The sequence below is a fragment of the Macaca fascicularis genome, chromosome 7 (assembly GCF_037993035.2).
Source record: "Macaca fascicularis isolate 582-1 chromosome 7, T2T-MFA8v1.1".
Lineage (NCBI taxonomy): Eukaryota > Metazoa > Chordata > Mammalia > Primates > Cercopithecidae > Macaca > Macaca fascicularis.
The window spans coordinates 169,858,375-169,876,340 of NC_088381.1; the positions used below are offsets into that span (position 1 = coordinate 169,858,375).

Below are 17,966 nucleotides of genomic sequence, written 5' to 3' on the forward strand. Positions count from 1 at the left end.
CGGGGCCAACGGGGAGCGGCGGGGCTGTCGGGTGGGTGGGACCTCGCCGGAAGAGCTGCGGAGGGCGGGACCAACCAGGAAAGGGCGGGGCTGTCGGGTAGGCGGGACCTTACGAGAGAAACTGCGGAGGGCGGGACCAACTAGGGAGGGACGGGCCTGTCGGATGGGCGGGACCTCGAGGGAGGATCTACGGACGGTGGAGCTGGTGAGGGGAGGGGCTATTCAAGAGGAGGAGCCGGTCGAGGGGAGGGGCTGGTCGAGGGGAGGGGTTGGTCGAGGGGAGGGGTTGGTCGAGGGGAGGGGTTGGTCGAGGGGAGGAGCCGGTCGAGAGGAGGGGCCGGTCGAGGGGAGGGGCCGGTCGGGGGGAGGGGCCGGTCGAGGGGAAGGGCTGGTCGAGGGGAGGGGAGGGGTTGGGGGCTGGTTGAGGGGAGGGGAGGGCAGGGAACGGGAGGGGAGAGGTTGGGGGCTGGTTGAGGGGAGGAGAGAGGAGGGGAGGGGAGGGGAGAGGTTGGGGACTGGTTGAGGGGAGGAGAGGGAGGGAGGGGAGGAGAGGGAGGGAGGGGAGGAGAGGGAGGGAGGGGAGGAGAGGGAGGGAGGGGAGGGGAGGCGGGGCCTAGCGGGGTCCCGCGAAACAGCCGCTCTCTCGGTTCCCGGGCCTCTCTGTGCGCCTCAGTGCAAAGCGTGCGGGGCACTCTTGACTGCAGCGAGACCTGCGGCGGTGAGGGGGCGAGGCCAGGAGGCCGCGGTTCACGCCTCGCCGGCTGCAGAAGTTGTTGCCATACATTTCAAATGTGCATTTCCTACGTCTCACGCTCTGTCTTGCGCCTCCACAGCGGGCCACGGCCCTATCACCGCAATCGCAGCCACACGCTCCCTCCCCTGACTTGGCTCGGCTCTGCTCTGCGGCCAGGCCCGTGCCCTGAGGCCGCGGCCTGCCTTAGGCCGGCTCGCGGCGACTCGCGACGGAGAGCGCGGGTGTGAACGGGTCGCGCGGAGAGGGTGGGGGGAGCGGGGAGCGTTAGGGCACGTGGGGGCGCGTCGACCAATGGCAGGGCGCTGTTGAGGGCAGCGGGGCGGGCCCGGGCGCGGGGGCGGGGCGAGAGGCGAGCGGGCGGGGCGGCCGGCCGGGGGTGGGGAGGGGCGGGGCGGGCCGGCCGGGGGAGGGGCGGAGAGACGCCGCCGCCGCTGCCGCCGCCGCCGCCGCCGCCGCCGCGGCTGCCGCAGCCTTTGGGAGCCTGGAAAAGGGGAAGCGAGAGCGAGCGAACGACTCAGTCCCCGGGCGGCGGCGGCGGCGGCGGCGGCGGCGGCCGCGGGGGCGCGACGGCCGGGGTGGGGGCGCTGCTGCTGCGGGGGCAGGCGGCGGCAGGGGCGGCGGCGGCGGAGGTGGCCCGCTCCAGCCATGCCGAATAAAAACAAGAAGGAGAAAGTGAGTCCGGGCCCGGCCGCGGGACGGAGGTAGCGGGGAGGGACTGCCGCGGGAGGGCGCGACGGCACCGGGGTCCTGCGCCCGGGCCCCGGCTCAGCCTCCCCGCCCGACACCGCGGGCTCCCCGTCCCCGAGGGCGGCCGGGCCAGGCATCCCCTGGCTTCTCTCGCCCTCAAGCCTGGTGGGGGCGGGGAGCCCGGGGATCGCGCCGGAACCGCGGGGCCCAGGCCCGGGCCGCGGGGACCTTCGTGACGGGCCGGGGTTGAGCGTGGAGGGAGGGCGCGGCCCGGGGAGAGGGTCGGAGGGGCGCCGGCCCCCGACAGCGCGCCGTGGGCCTGGGCGGGCAGGTGCGGCCGCCGAGGGGTTTCGCAGCCTCGCAGTCTCCCGGAAAGGAGCTTCAGGGATGGGGGCTGTAGACTCCTGGGGAGGGACCCCTGGACGGGGGAAAGGGAGCGGGAAGGGACCCCGCTGAAAGCTGGTAAGGAATTCTGTGCCGCCCCAGAGGGACGCTGTGAGGCTCTCAAACACTATTATTATCCTGGGTGGCGGCGGCGGTGAGGGCTGCGAGCAAGGGTGCTGCGTTTGCATTCGAGGGGGGCGGGTATGTTTCTGCTTCAGGTGGAGCTCTGTAGCGTTTCATTATCACCCCAGAAATCCTCACTCATAGGGTTTAGGGTGGGAAGGAAGAAAGGGATGTGATATGGATCTCAAAATGCCAGAAGCACTGTGTAAAATTGGATATATCTGTTTTCTGCTTGAAGTTTTCAACCTCAAATGCAGATAAAACGAAAGGAATCTGAATGGGGGGTGGGGGGCATTGCACTGTTGGAATCCTAAACAATGTGATTTAGAATTTCCTAATGGGATGAAATAAAAATATCAGAAGCTCTAGTTAAGTTGTATAAATAAATCACTTTTAAAACTGCATTTGGCTTATCTGATATTTACCTGTCTAAAAAGTGAGAAGACTAATTGCCTTTGCTTGATGTTTACCAGGAATCACCAAAAGCAGGAAAGAGTGGAAAAAGTTCAAAAGAAGGACAAGACACAGTAGAATCAGAGGTAACTGTCATCAAATATTGACTTTGTATTTCATACACAGCTTTTAACTTAAGGTAGAAAAACTGAGAGTGATAAAGCCTAGAATCTTCTAAAATGCTTCTCTCTGTGAGGTTTTTTTTTTTTTTTGTGGTGTCTTTCATAACCCTCAATTTTAGTTGTTTAGGTATTTACTGTTTTGCTTTGGAAAACTATTAATGATTTTATGAAAATTGTGCTTGCCTATGGAGTTGGTTTGTGGGTCTTTTGGGGGTATTTTGTTTGTTTGTTTTTGAGACTGGGTCTCACTTTGTCACCCAGGCTGGAGTGCAGTGGCTCAATCTCTGCTCACTGCTACCCCTCACCTCCCAGGCTCAAGTGATCCTCTTACCTCAGCCTCCCAAGTAGCTGGGACCACAGGCACATGCCACCACATGCAGCTAATTTTTTTTTTTTAATGGAGTCTCACTCTGCCACCCAGGCTGGAGTGCAGTGGCTCGATCTCAGCTCACTGCAACTTCTGCCTCCTGAGTTCAAGCGATTCTCCTGCCTCAGCCTCCTGAGTAGCTGGGATTACAGGTGCCCACCACCATGCCCGGCTAATTTTTGTATTTTTATTAGAGATGGGGTTTCACCATGTTGGTCAGGCTGGTCTTGAACTCCTGACCTCGTGACCTGCCCACCTCAGCCTCCCAAAGTGCTGGAATTATAGGCCTGAGCCACTGTGCCCAGCCTGGAACTGGTATTTTTAAGTTCATTTCCCACACCTCAAACCCAGCAGCCCTCCTGTATAGGTTGGTGTTATGGGGTCTATGGTGGGTGTTGCTATGTTGCTTTTAGCTTTAGGGTCATCCCCCGCCACCGCCACTTCTTTGCAAGCTGCCAGGCGACTCAGTGGTTGGTTCTTTTTCTTCCATCACCTTTGTTTTCCTTCATACTATCTCTGCTACTGACGTCCTGGGCTAGCTCCCTATTTCTGTTGATGATTCCTTGGCCTCTTTCCCCCGTAATGTTGGTATTTGAAAAATTTACCTGATTTTGATATGTTATTGTTGTTCACATTCTGTATGTGTGTGTGTGCGCGCCTGCGTGCGTGCACGCGCGTGCATTGGCCACTTGTGAATTTCTTTGCCTCTTGGCTTTGGCCTCATTGAGGAACAGCTGGAATGCCAAGTGAGGACTGCATCTACTTGAACAAGGTTGATACTGTTCCTTCACACCGTGAAGTGCCTTCAGAGGATTTGCAGAGTCACCACTTTCCTTTGCCTTTTCTTCCTTGTGATTTATTGTTGAACTGGAGCACCTGGGGCCAAGGGTTCAGGAGCTGCGTGGACCCAGGCAGAGCTGATGGGTCCTTTTGAATCCATGGGTAGCAGATAATTGGCTTAATAGAGTGTCATTTCTCCAGAGCTGGATCATTGAGGTCCCAGTCTTATCACAAACGACATTTATTTGCCAGTGTCAGACTTCCTCCTGTAAGCCAAATTAGAATGAGTTCAGTTCTGTCTGGGAAGCACAGTGAACTGGCGATGATCTGCAGTGGACTTTTTTTTAGCTCTGCGTTCTCTCTTTTCTATCACTTGGTGTATTCTGAACCTCCCTCCTCTTCAGCAGGTGGTTTATTCCAGCAAATCTGTTGCCCTCCCCAAAGCAAAAAGCAGAAATCCAAAAGGTTCCTTAAATGTCAATAGTTAGGATCATTTGTGCCAGTCTGTCCCTCCCTGTCTTTATAGCAGACAACTGAGGTTTACTATGCCATGCTTGGATTTCACTTGCTTATTTCTTCCCTGTCACCCTTTTGACTAAATTCGTTTAGATGAAGATGAAACGTAGGTGCTTCATGGAGGTGTATGCGATATGCCTTTTTTTTTTTTTTGGTCTTTTGATCTTTCATTAAAACTGCTAAGATTTCTTCTCCCCATAACTTTCTTGCTAACGTACCTATATCCTCTTACTTTAGGGATAGGAGCATCAGTGTGTATATTTCATTTATTCCTATTTTTAGTAGGAAGATCCTGGCTGTAAGGATGAATAATGTTAAGTTTAAACCTGAAAAGTCTGTCAGTAACTCAAAGATACCAAAACCACTACTATGTGAAATGTGTGTTTTGAAAGCAGTTTGCCAGCCATGTAAGACCTGCGGTGTAGCCTGCAGTGCCTGAGTATGATGCCCCACTTGTCTTTTTGTATTTTTTCTAGTGCTACTGTCTAAGAGCTGGAGCTACAGAGCTTGAAATTACCACTGAAAAATACTGAAATGTTGGGCCCTTCACTGCTGCCTTATAAGGATACCAGAGGCAACATGGCATATTAAGCTTGACACTTGGCAGATCACTGTGTAAATTGTTTTTCAGGAATACAAATTGGGACACTTCTGTTCATTTGACCTTTGAGTTGACCCTTAACTTTTTTATTATTGTTTTTTTTCCCCTCAGTCTTCAGCTGACTGCTTCACTTCTAGTTCCACCCACTTACCAAATATGATTGACTCATGCAGGTGAATTAAACCATTATTGCACACTTTTTCCCTCTCCTCTCTTTCAGTATTACTCTTAACTTGAATATTTTAACCTGAACGGTTTAAATAGGCTTGACAGTCCCATGCTGCTTTCAAGCCCTTTTATTTTATTTTATTTTATTTTTGAGACCGAGTTTTGCTCTTGTTCCCATGCTGGAGTGCAATGGTGTGATCTTGGCTCACTGCAGCCTCCACCTCCCGGGTTCAAGTGATCCTCCTGCCTCAGCCTCCCAAGTAGCTGGGATTACAGGTTCCCACCACCATGCCCAGCTAATTTATGTGTGTGTGTGTGTATTTTTAGTAGAGACAGGGTTTTACCATGTTGGCCAGGCTAGTCTCAAACTCCTGACCTCAGGTGATCCGCCCACCTCAGCATCCCAAAGTGCTGGGATTACAGATGTCAGTCACCACGCCCAGCCCCTTTCAAGCCTTTTAACATCATGTCACCTTCACAATGAGCAGTTGCTCCCATTACCCAGTGAACTCACCTTCTGATGGGACAGTTACCCTACTTGGGGCTTCACAGCCTTAAGAGATGTGCAAAGCAGGGACCTGCCCAGGGCAGAGCAGCCAGACGGCATGGAAATAATCCCAACAGAGAAAGCATTCAAGAAGCTGGCCTCTGATTGACGTAACACACTACTTCAAGTATATGGCAAATCCGTATAATAAAATCCTGCCTGGCTATTCTTCAGCCTCATAGAAAGCAAGAAAGCAGGTGGCGTATGTTGCAGAACAATTCTTGGGTAGAACAAGGGGATATTTGATGGTTTGGGTTTTTCAGTAAGAAAGATAAAGTCCTGGAGTATAGGATAGAGTGGTAGAGTGGAAAATATTTCAGCCTGGGGGTTAGAAAATAAACATGCCGATTCTTGCTTTGTCATAAATGATGTCACCTAATTTGTGTGACCCTGTTTTCTCATCCCTAAAATGATTGGATGAGTTTAAGATTAGGCTCTTTTTAAATGTATGGGACAGATGGGGTGCTATCCTTCTTGAAAGACATTTTCCCTGCAGGTATGGCAGGCTGTATCTTTCAGTGTAGCAAAATTCTGTCAAAGGTCATAACTGCTGCCCTGTAACTTTTGCCTTGTTCTAGAAACTTCTCTTTGAATGACATGTGTTGGTACATGTTTCTTCTCTTTCAGATAGAATGGTTAATTTTGACTTGTTGCTTATGTACATGTGTCCTGGAAATAAAAGTTTCTTCCCACTCCTTATTGCTGATTTATTTCATAGGAAGTCTAAGGAACGAGGCAACAAATGGGCTCATGGGTCACCTGAAGTTGGAAAATTCTGTGGAGATTAACAAAGGAGACTCACTTTTGAGCATCTGTTCTCAGTGTAACATTCAAATCTGTGGAAACATAACTAGGCACATTTTCTGATTATTTGGAATGTTAATAAATTGCTCTGAGATTCTTCAAGTCCATTTTGTAAGATCAGACCATAGGTGGGTGTTGTTTCTTTTAAGTTTGTGTACTGTGTCCAATGTTACATTTTTAAAAGTGTTCATGCTTTTTGTAAAGTGATTTGTTTTAAACACATTAAAGGTTGTTTGAGTATTGTCATGTATTTTACACCTGCTTCAGCTGAGTTTTGTTTGAAAGTCTCTACAGCAACTCTTACATAATATCTGTTGCTGAAGAGAAAGAACAATCCTCTCTCCAACTCCTTAGCTAGCTTTGCCACCTTCTACCTTTAGTAACAACTTTTTTCCTGTTATAATCTCTCCCTTTACATTCCGGTGCCACCACTCTGATGGTCTAGACCTAGGGAGACTGACAGTCGCCTCGGGTCGCATAGGCGCTAGGCGAGGAGTAATTTTTTTAGAAATTAAAACTGAAATTTAAAAAATATTTATCTAATAATACACCCATTAAATGTTAACAACATTTTTATGAAAAATATCTTTGCAAGAAATACTCCTTCTTTTCACAGTCTCTGTAGCAAGTTTTCACCTGAGCTAGTGGGAGGAAGACAAGGACAGTCCTTTTGTTCGGTATGACCCCTCCAAGGAGGGCTCCTGGCACCCTGCAGGCTCACTTCCGAGCTTGGGGCTTGCGCTGGAACCTCCCATGCCTTCGCTTCCGTCAGTCTTTTCCCAGCTTTTCCCATATAACCCTAAGCTGAACTTCAGTGAAACCCAGAGAAGACCAAGAGAAATAATACTTTAAACATCTTTTTGAAATTCATATGTAATGATTATGGAGCAAATGGAATCCTTTGCTTTTAATTGCCGCGTCTTGGCTCACTCTTCCCAGCGCCTCCCCATGGTCTTTCTTTAGAGCCCAGGGGCATGGGAAAGAGGGGCTGCAGGGCGGATCCATCCCCGCAGCCACTGCAGCCGCAGCGCAGCCCTGAGCTTTGGGGTTGTTAGCAAGCAGCTGTCCTGAGCTTGCTGCCCTTGGGGCATGAGAGAGTGGTGGGTTCTTCCTTAAGTGGCTCCCTCCTCTAGCCCCCATTCCCGTCCTACATCACAAGCTGCAAGGTCGGTGGACCCCAGGTACCTCCTTTGTGACCTCCACCGCTCTAGACCAAGGGTTCCAATCGGAATACTTGACTGTGGGGCCAGATGTTTTGTCGCGGGGCTGCCCAGTGGCCCTGTACTTTGTAGGACATTCACCAGCGTCCCGGGCCTTACCCCTCAATGCCAGTGGCCCACGGCCCCCACCAAGTGTGACGACCAAAATGCCTCCAGACATTGCCTAACATCTCCTGGAGGATCAAATCGCCCCCTGTTGAGCCACTGCACTATGGAGTATGTACATTTGCTTACAAACCATGCCTGGCACATATACATCTCAGCATTGTATTTCCTTTAGAACAGCAGTGAGTGCTTACACAGAAGGGGGATCACTCCTTTATACTCTTCAAAATGATCGAGCACCCCAAAGAGCTTTTATTTAGTGGGTTATGTATATATACTGATATTTTTCCTTAGAAATTAAAGCTGAAAGTTTTTAAATAGTTCAGCTAATAATAACAATAACACCCATCACATGTTGGCATAAAAAACATTTATGTGGAAATAATTTTTTTTTTAATTTGCTGAGAAAAGTGGCATGGCTCTGTTTTTGCAAATCTCTTTAACATCTGGCTCTGTCGAAGGTAGCTGTCTGCCCCTGCACGCAAGCTGTTCTGATTTTGTATGTGTAGCCTGTGAAAAACTCCCCATAATGACACTTTAAAGGGCAAATCACGTCTTCATGTTATCATAAAAGCAGTTTTGACCTTGTGGACCCCTGAAAGGGTCAAGGGACACCCTCCGGTCCCCAGACCACACTTTGAGAACCACTGTTTTAGAATACTCTTCCCCCATCCTCTGCTGGCCATCTGACTCCTTTCATCGTTTTTTTTGTGTGTGGGTTTTTTTTTTTTTTTTTTTTTTTTTGGAGATGGAGTCTCGCTGTGTCACCCAGGCTGGAGTGCAGTGGCGCAATCTTGGCTCACTGCAAGTTCTGCCTCCCAGGTTCATGCCATTCTCCTGCCTCAGCCTCCCAAGTAGCTGGGACTACAGGCGCCTGCCACCACACCCAGCTCATTTTTTTGTATTTTTAGTAGAGATGGGGTTTCACCGTGTTAGCCAGGATGGTCTGGATCGCCTGACCTCGTGATCTGCCCTCCTCAGCCTCCCAAAGTGCTGGGATTATAGGCATGAGCCACCGTGCCCGGCCCCTTTCATCTTTGTAGCTCCAACTTAAGCTCATCTATCCAGAAACGTCAGTGAAGCTGTTTCTCACCATCTTGGACTGTGCGTTTTCCATCTTTTAAATGCTTATAGCAATTACTTACTAGACCAGTGGCTGGCTGTGCATAGTTCTCTGCCACGTATACTGTGTTAGATGACCTTTGTTCCCCTGTGACTTGCCTTCCTAGCTAGATTCAGTCCTCGAAGGCATCAGTTGAGTTTGATTCTTCTTTGGTCTTGCCGTATATATTAGGACCTAGAGTCAAGAAGTATTGAGTTGGTGGGTTCTGAAAGTACTGAAAAGGAGAGCTTCAAATCAGTTAGGTTGCTGATTTTTCTGATACTGTAAATTAGCAACAACAATAAAACAACTTGTTTATTAAGAGGCTTATATATCACTTTTTTGATCCAATAAGGGAATTTTAATGTAGAATTTTTATTCAGTGTAATTCATTTTAAATAAATAACATTATTCTAAAGCAGAAGATTATGGTATTTAGGTCTTTTTCTAATGTCTTGTGAAAAATTTAAAAACTAGAGTATTTTGGTTTTTTCTTAGTTTTCTTTTACATACTTAGTGGAAAAAAGTGTAGTCTCATAAGATCATGGTTAAAAGGTCAGTGGTAAAAAGTATAACCTCATAAGATCTTATTTTAATTAAAGCATTTCAAAATAGGATTTCCATTTAAATACAGTTACGCATCGCTTAATGAGGGGGGTACATTCGGAGAGCTCCGCTGTTAGGCGATGTTGTCATTTTGTAAACATGATGGCATGTGCTTAACACAAACAGGTGGTACAGTCTGCTACACACCTAGGGCCTAGGGAATAGCCTGTCACTCCAGGCTACACACCTGTGCAGCATGTCATTGTACTGAACCCTGTAGGCACCTGTAACACAATGGCAAGCATTTGTGTATCTAAACATAGAAAAGATACCATAAAAATATGGTGTTATAATCGAAGGCACCAGCATCATTTGTGCAGTCTGTTGTTAAATGTTGGTATGTGGCAGTGACTGTAAAGGTTTCCCTGTGATCTTTTGTGCTTTGTATATCTTAATTTAAATTTATTTTGGGAATGTTTCTCAGAGCATAGTTACATATCTATTTAATGTGTTTTATAAGATAGGTTTTGTTTTGAGCACGTCTTGTTCTGTGCGAGCACTGTGTTGAGGATTGAGGAGATAAAAAAGAATAAGGAAGTATTGACCTGTTAGGAACGGAAGTATTGGCCGTTCCCATCATTTTTGAAGTGTAGCACCTGTTGCTTCTGGACATCCAGTATACTTAGGAGTAACTTGGCCCCCATTCAGTTAGATCTTGTTGTCCTTGAGTGGATGGGACAAGATGGAAGCCATTTCATGTAAAGAGCCACCTGGAGTTTTGGGTGAGAAAATCAGATGCTTTAAAGCATCTAAGCAGACACAGGCTCACCACTAAATTATGGAGCTCCAGAAAGCCAGTGGATCCTAGGGTGTGTATTATGGTTAAGGCCAGTAGATAAGATCAGCATTCCTCTCCCTCTTTCAGTAAAAGCTTCGCTACGGTATATGCAATTCTAGAAAGAGCTCATCAAGCAAATGATATGAAATCTGAAGTTTTCCAGTTCAAGAAAGATGCTCAAAGTTGCTACATTAAAGCAACAGCAGGGTGAACAGCAGCTTATGGCCCTGCCATGTGATGGTGGAAGGGTTTCCACCTGCATCCTTAGCGGAGCTGAGTGAGTCCGTCTGCCACCAACATGAAATGCGGTGATGTTTTCCTAAATCACAGGAAGATTCATCTGGAATATTTCCATTTGAAGACAGGTCTCCAGTGTTTCCTAAAACACTGGGTACCTGCCGAAGGGCAGGGCACAGCGGTGTCTGGTTTAGCACAACGTCCTATCTAAGCACCTCGCACGTTCCTATCAGTGTGTTGTGTTAAGCAGAGACTCTCCAGTGCTCCTGCAGTGAAACAAGTGCTGCTTCCCAAACCCAGACAACATTGTCATCTTCATGTTCTCCACCTGGGGGAGTGAGAGAACAAGCCTGGAAATTAAGCTCTCCAGAAGGGGAAAAAATTGCTTTATTAAGGACATTTGGCTTTTTCTTCATCTTGTGTGTGTGTGTGTGTGTGTGTTTGAGATGGAGTCTCACACTGTCACCCAGACTGGAGTGCAGTGGCGCGATCTTGGCTCACCACAACCTCCGCCTCCCGGATTCAAGCTGTTCTCCTGCCCCAGCCTCCCAAGTAGCTGGGATTACAGGTGCGTGCCACCACACTGTCTGGTATATGTTTTTTTAATATAAGATTGAGCGGCCGGGCGCGGTGGCTCATGCCTATAATCCCAGCAATTTGGGAGGCCCAGGCGGGTGGGTCACGAGGTCAGGAGTTCAAGACCAGCCTGGCCATGATGGTGAAACCCCATCTCCTCTAAAACTACAAAAATTAGCTGGGCGCAGTGGCAGGCACCTGTAATCCCAGCTACTCGGGAGGCTGAGGCATGAGAATCGCTTGAACCTGGGAGGCAGAGGTTGCAGTGAGCTGAGATCGCACCACTGTACTCCAGCCTGGGTGACAGAGTGAGACTCCACCTCAACAGCAACAACAACAAAAATGGCCCTCAAGAGATTAATTTCAGATACCCTGCAGCCTGCAGGTGTTAGCTCTGACCAAGGGCTGGCATTGCCCAGTAGTAAAATCAAAGTACTAAGGGGCTCTGAAGGGGTTAGACCTGCCCTGGCCAAGATGTTCATTGTTTGCTGCATATGGCTATTTTAAATTTAAATTTAAATTAATGAAAGTTAAAATTATGTAAATAATTCAGTCCCTCAGTTGCACAGGCCACATTTCAGATGCTCAGTAGCCACATGTGGCCAGCAGCTACTCTGTGGACCAGCAGATGTGGAACATTTGCAGCTTCACAGAAAGTTCTGTTGGACAGAGCTACTTCAGACCCTAACAGTATTTTCCAAAATAATTCTTATGTGAGTGTATTTAATTTAGTTTAACGTATTTTGTTAGCTATCACTCTTCATATGAAATATCAAATTTAAGGTTAAATTTAAAGGAAGAGAAGGCATATATTGGCAAAAGAGAAGAGTGAGAAGAAGAGGGAGTGTGTGGTGAGATGGGAGGGAGGCCCTGTCTGCTGTTTGGTCTGTGGTTGGCCTACACCTGATACCCATATGAGAAAGACTGCATTGCCCATAAGAGTGGGACCTGGACAGACCCAAGAGCGGTTAAGACCTTTTGTCCTCCTAGTCTTTTATAGACATTTTCTCTTATTTATTTATTTATTTTGGGGCCAAAACACACATGGTTAAAAAATACAGTAATACAGCTGGGTGCAGTGGCTCACGCCTGTAATCCTAGCACTTTGGGAGGCCGAGTCGGGCAGATCACCTAAGGTCAGGAGTTCAAGACCAGCCTGGCCAACATGGTGAAACCCCATCTCTACTAAAAATTTTTTTAAAAAAATAAAAAATAAAATTAGCCAAGCACGGTGGCATGTGCCTGCTGTCCCAGCTATTCAGCAGGCTGAGGCAGGAGAATCCCTTGAACCCGGGAGGCAGAGGTTGCAATGAGCCAAGATTGCACCACTGCACTCCAGCCTGGGTGACAGAGTGCAACTCCGTCTCAAAAAATAAATAGATAAATAAATAAATAATACGGAAATCAAGGTTCTCCCTTCATCTTCCTCCCGTTCTCAGACCTGCTTCACAGAGCACAGCCGCTTTGACTGTCCTGCTGATTAGGAATGGGGCCACTGTCCAGATCAGGGAAGCTGTGCAGTGTGGCAGAGGCTGGGCTCTGGAGTCAGGTCCCCCTTCTGTCCCCTGGAGGGATCATACCCTCTCTCTGTATCATGTTCCTGTTTATCTTGGCTGTTTTCTCTGACATTGCGGCTTCCCTCCAGGGGATTCCTTCATTCTCAGTCAGCCAGCGGGTTCATTCTGAGATCCGGCATGTGCTGAGCACCATGGAGAGTGCAGAGTTCCTGCACTCGTGGACTGTGCCTCCAGTGAGGGCACAAAAGCAGAGTGCGGTGCTGCAGGTGTTTTCCGCAGGGCACTAGTGACAGTGGGCGTGAGAGCGTCTCACCTTTGCAGAGCAGTGGCCCTGGGGATCTCAACACCATGGTGACAACCAAAACCCCTCACATGGCTCCACACACTGCTGGTGGACAGGACCCTCTGGCAGCCCCTCTGCTGGAGATTGGGAGGCTGCTTCAAGGGGTCAGGGATGGTCTAACCAAGCAGATGACATGAAAAGTGAAATGTAAATGTCAAGAAGGAGGCCACAGTGCAAAGATCTAGGGCAAGATATTCACTCAGCCAGAGGCAGCAGGTAGTGCACAGGCCCCATGGAGGAAGTGAGTGTGTCGTGTCCACTGCCAGGTGTTCAGTTGGCTAAGGAGAAGTGAGGGTAGGCAGAGCGGGAGGGATGGAGGTAGGGAGCCGGGCACAGACAAGGTGGGGTAGGGTCTTATAAACAGCCTGCCTACGCAGGGTTTTGGGATTTTGGCGAGGAGGGGGAGTTGTTTTGGGGTTTTGTTTTTAGAGACAGGGTCTCACTCTGTTGCCCAGGCTGGAGTGCCGTAGTGCAGTCATAGCTCACTGCAGCCTTGAACTACTGGGCTCGAGCAATCCTCCCGCCTCGGCCTCCCAAGTGGCTGAGACTACAGGTGTGTACCACCATGCCCAGCTGATTTTTGTATTTCTTTTTTGTAGAGAAGGGATCTCACTGTGTCTCCCAGGCTAGTCTGAAACTCCTGGCCTCAAGCGATCCTCCTACCTCGGCCTTCCAAAGTGCAGGGATTACAGGCATGAACCACTGAGTCTAGTTGGGCTTTGAGTTTTTATTCTGAGGGAAGCCACTAGGGTGTTTTGAGTAGGGAAGTAAGAGGATCTTCCTATTTGCTATGTGGGAACAAGGGGCAAGAGCTGAACAAGGAGACCAACTGGAAGACTCTGCTTCTCAGATGAAGGGTTTCTTTGTTCACACAGGCAAGGATGAGGCACTGGCACAGCTGGCCGCGGGCGGGCTTGTCAGCTGACCACTTGCTTTAGAGGCCTTGGCTGAGAGCTGGCTCTTGTGACTTTTGGCCCCTAGAGACTAAACTGCAGAGAATTTGCTTTGAGGTGCCGGCTCCTGCATTAGCAGCCTTAGTTTTTCCTCGACAGACTGGTTTCTTTGGAGAATCCCTTTTTCTTGTCACAACCACTCAGTTTACTGATGTTCTGCAGAGGAGGTGTGTGGGGATAAGGTGGCTATGGACAGATCAGTATTCAGACCTAACATCAATCTCCTTTTCAGCTGCATAGCTCACTCCTATCCTCTGCTATACCCAGTCTCCGAGTGCGTGGCCTCAGGGGGATTCTGTAGGGACAGAGCACCTGCTTTCTCCCTGCAGCCCCACCCTGCTTTGTGGTTGCCAGATGGAAGTTGCATCTGTTGACTATTCCTATGCTGAGATGCACCAGTGACTGCCTCCGCAGATCTTTTTATTACTGGAGGTCGTAACTTGCCTCTTCCTTCACTGTCACTTGTAAGGCAGGCTCAGGAGGTTTGCTGATTGTGAGTGCATCATCGGACTTGATCAGGGAAATCTGTCCTGTTTTCCATTATTTCTTCCTCTCATCCAGAAACTGTTGTCCTGGCACAAGAATCAGGAAACCTTCTTCTGTAAAGGGCCATATAGTAAATATTCAAGGCTTTAGGGGGGCACGTGGTCTCTACTGCAACTACTTAACTCTTGCTGTTGCAGCAAGAGAGAAGTCGTAGACAGTAGGTGGATAAATAGACATGACTGTATGCCAATAAAACTTTATTTACAAAAATAACCAGGAGGCCAGATGTGGCTCATGGGCTGTGGCTTCCCCAGCCCCAGCCTACTGGAATCCAAATCAGGTTCAGCACTTGGAGAAGCTGCTGCTATGGGTCCCTGGGCCCGTATCTGAAACCAGTACTAGTTATGGTCTGTGCAAGAGGTATCTTTTGTGTTTAACTCTATTCACCATCTAAGAGATACTGAGAGATCAGTGATTTGGCCCTGCCCACCTGAACAATAAATATCTTATATCTAGTTGTGAATTTTTAGAATTGCAGTGTTTAAATGAAGAGAAGGAACGGCTTGTTTCATTTGGTAATCCCTTACATGATAAAACATCTAGGAGAGAGGCTTTGTCACAAATCCAGTTGCCCATTTTGCTGTTTCCATGAAATATTTCAAAGTAGAGAGACTAATAGACATCCATGTATCTGCTGCACAGATTGCCTTTTTACTCCAAATATATTGGGGTGCTGTTGCCTGGCTGCATGGAAGGTTCTGCGCTGTGAGGGCACCTGGACACTTGGACTTGCTGTGTCTCTGTTAGAAACTAATGGGGCGTTGTCCCTGAGCGTGAGGGACGCCTCTGGTGTCTTGTTTCCTCTACCGGAGGAAGTGTGGCCATGCTTGTTGGGAAGACTTGGGAGAGGGCCACGTACCACTGAGGCAGGCAACGCCCTTTGCCTTTGTCCCTCTCTGGGCCTGGCAGCGGGGCTGGGCTCAGGGCCAGCAGCTCATCTACCCTGGCTGGGAACCTGAACTCCTGCATAATTTCAAGGCCCATCTGGGCAGCACCTTGCCTTGCCATGTGGACTGGCCACCTCATCTTCCCTCCTCTCCAGACACTCCCACCACATCCTTCCCCCCAGCCACAGACTCCAGAATCCCAGATCCTCACGGCAATAGACACCTTCTCCTCCAGGGACCCCGTGTCTCTTCAGTGGAGAGGCTCTGGGAAGGGGAGGGAACAACTTCCTCTTTATTCCCGTAGCTTCCATTTGAGTGGCCAACAAGTGTTTCAAATAGCATTTCAGACTGTGCCCCCCCATCCACTCCACCCCTGCCTTCCTCCTAGAAAATGCAGCTGCTGCTCGGGTGCAGCCACTGTTCAGACAGGTGGGGGCCGCAGTGTTCTCTTGGAACCCTCCGAGACCACCGACTTTCAGTGGCTTCTACTGACGGGAAAGGCCGACTATTTTGATTTGGGTTTGACAGATAAGCTGAGTTCGAAAAATAATTTCCCATCATTAAGCCAGACATCAAGAGGCTAAAGTAAATTCTAGGTCATCTCTCCCCTCACTGAGTGGGTAGAATAAAATAAAACTCCCCGTAACCAGCATTCCAGAAGAGGGCAAACGGGGAAGAATCAAGTCCTTTTTTTCAGATGTTGCCCAAGCCGGATCGCTAAACAGTATCATACTTCTTTATAGCGATTTCTTACCGCTTTAAGATAGATATCCAGTTTTTATTTCAGGAGTAAGCACTTAAACTGAGGAAGCACACCTGTTGTTTCTCACTTCGCGTTCAGCCAACACTAATGCCTTCTCTGCGCCGAGAACAGCTGATCCTCCCAAAGCGTGTGTGTCTCCCTGGCTTCGTGGGGCCCTTGCTGTTGTCACCATAAGCCCAGAAGACTCAAGGATGCTGAGGGTAGTGCAGCCCTCTCCACCACCTATTCCAGAAAGCCCCCCTCACCCCAAAAGGAAACCCCATTCACACTAGCAGTCACTCCTCACTCCCCTTCCCCCAGCCTCTGGCAACCACCAGTCTGCTCTCTATGAATTTGCCGATTCTGAATAGTTCATAGAAACGGAATCATGCAATATTTGTCCTTCTGTGTCTGGCTTCTTTTACTTCGCAGAATGCTTTCAGGGTCCATCCATGTTGTAGCAAGTGTCATACCTCATTCCCTTTTTTTTTTTTTTTTTTGAGATGGAGTCTCGCTCTGTTGCCAGGCTGGAGTACAATGGCATGATCTCGGCTCACTGCAACCTCCGCCTCCCAGGTTCAAGCGATTCTCCCACCTCAGCCTCCTGAGTAGCTGGGACTACAGGTGTACACCACCACACCCAGCTAATTTTTGTATTTTTAGTAGAGAGGGGGTTTCACCATGTTGACCAGGATGGTCTCGATCTCCTGACCTCATGACCAGCCTGCCTTGGCCTCCCAAACGCTCATTTCTTTTTATAGCTAATATTCTATTGTTTGGATATAGCACATTTCGTTTCATCAGTTGAGGAAATTTGAGTTGTTTCTACCTTTTGGCTATTGTGAATAATGCTGCTGTGAACATTGTGTACAGATTTTTGTTTGAACACTTTGTTTTCAGTTCTTTTGGGTATATACGTAGGAGTGAGATTGCTGGGTCATATGGATGGTCATTTTTGTGTGTGTGTTTGCTATAGTCTCACTCTGTTGCCCAGGCTGGAGTGCAGTGGCGCTATCTCAGCTCACTGCAACCTCTGACTTCTGGGATCAAGCGGTTCTCCTGCCTCAGCCTCCCAAGTAGCTGGGATTACAGGCAAACACCACCATGCCCAGCTAATTTTTGTATTCTTAGTAGAGATGGGGTTTCACCATGTTGGCCAGGCTGGTCTCGAACTTCTGGCCTCAGGTGATCTTCCCATCTCGGCCTCCCAAAGTGTTGGGATTACAAGCATGAGCCACCGTACCTGGCTTTGGATGGTAATTTTAAGTTTAACTTGCTGAAGAACCACCAAACTGTTTTCCATATCAGCTGCCCCATTTTACATTCTCACCACGATAGACAGGGGTTCCAATTGTTGTTCCACGTCCTTTATGACACTTGTCTTTTTGTTGAGACAGGGTCTCATTCTGTCACCTAGACTGGAGTGCGATGGTACAATGATAGCTCACTGCAGCCTTGAATTCCTGGGCTCAAGCTATCCTCTCGCCTCAGCTTCCTGAGTAGCTGGGACTACAGGTGCATGCCACCACAACTGGCTATTTTTTTCTTTTTAATGGAGAAAAGGGGTCTCACTATATTGCCCAGGCTAGTCTTGAACTTACGGGCTCAAGCAGTCCTCCCAAAGTGCTGGGGTTAGAGGCGTGAGCCTGGCCATGCTAACATGTTATTTTTCAATTTGAAAAAGAATAGGTATCCCAGCGGGTGTGAAGTCATTGTAATTTTCATTTACATTTCCCTGACATCTAAAGGTGGTGGGCGTCTTTTCATGTGCTTGTTTGGCCATTTGTATATCTTTTTTGGTGAAATGTCTGTTCAAGTCCTTTGCCTATTTTTTAATCGGGTTTTCGTTTTGTTATTGAGTTGTTAGAGTTCTTTTCATATTCTGGATACTAGACCCTTATGTAATTTGCAAATATGCTCTCCCATTCTGTGGGTTGTCTTTTCACTTTCTTAATAGTGTCCTCTGCACAAAAATGTTTAATTTTTATGAAGTCTGGTTCATCTGTTTTCTTTTTAGTTGCTCACGCCTTTGGTGTCATAGCTAAGGA

At 48.6% G+C, this 17,966-nt stretch overlaps 1 protein-coding gene across 11 annotated transcripts in view; it reads left to right on the top strand.

The window, feature by feature from the left end:
• Positions 1-1,229: 1,229 nt before the first annotated feature.
• PPP2R5C (protein phosphatase 2 regulatory subunit B'gamma) overlaps positions 1,230-17,966 on the top strand; it is a 166,428-nt gene continuing 149,691 nt past the window's right edge. For 9 of the 11 annotated variants that reach the window (XR_012416140.1, XM_065518501.1, XM_065518504.1 and 6 more), the window contains exons 1-2: positions 1,230-1,426; positions 2,422-2,487. Coding sequence is in view for 7 of the 11 variants with exons in the window: in XM_065518501.1 (XP_065374573.1) it covers positions 1,400-1,426; positions 2,422-2,487 (93 nt within the window). In the remaining 4 variants the exon portion in view is untranslated. Of the gene's footprint in view, positions 1,427-2,421; positions 2,488-17,966 lie in introns of those variants that run through there. The other 2 variants (XM_073998243.1, XM_073998241.1) reach the window with 1 other exon arrangement.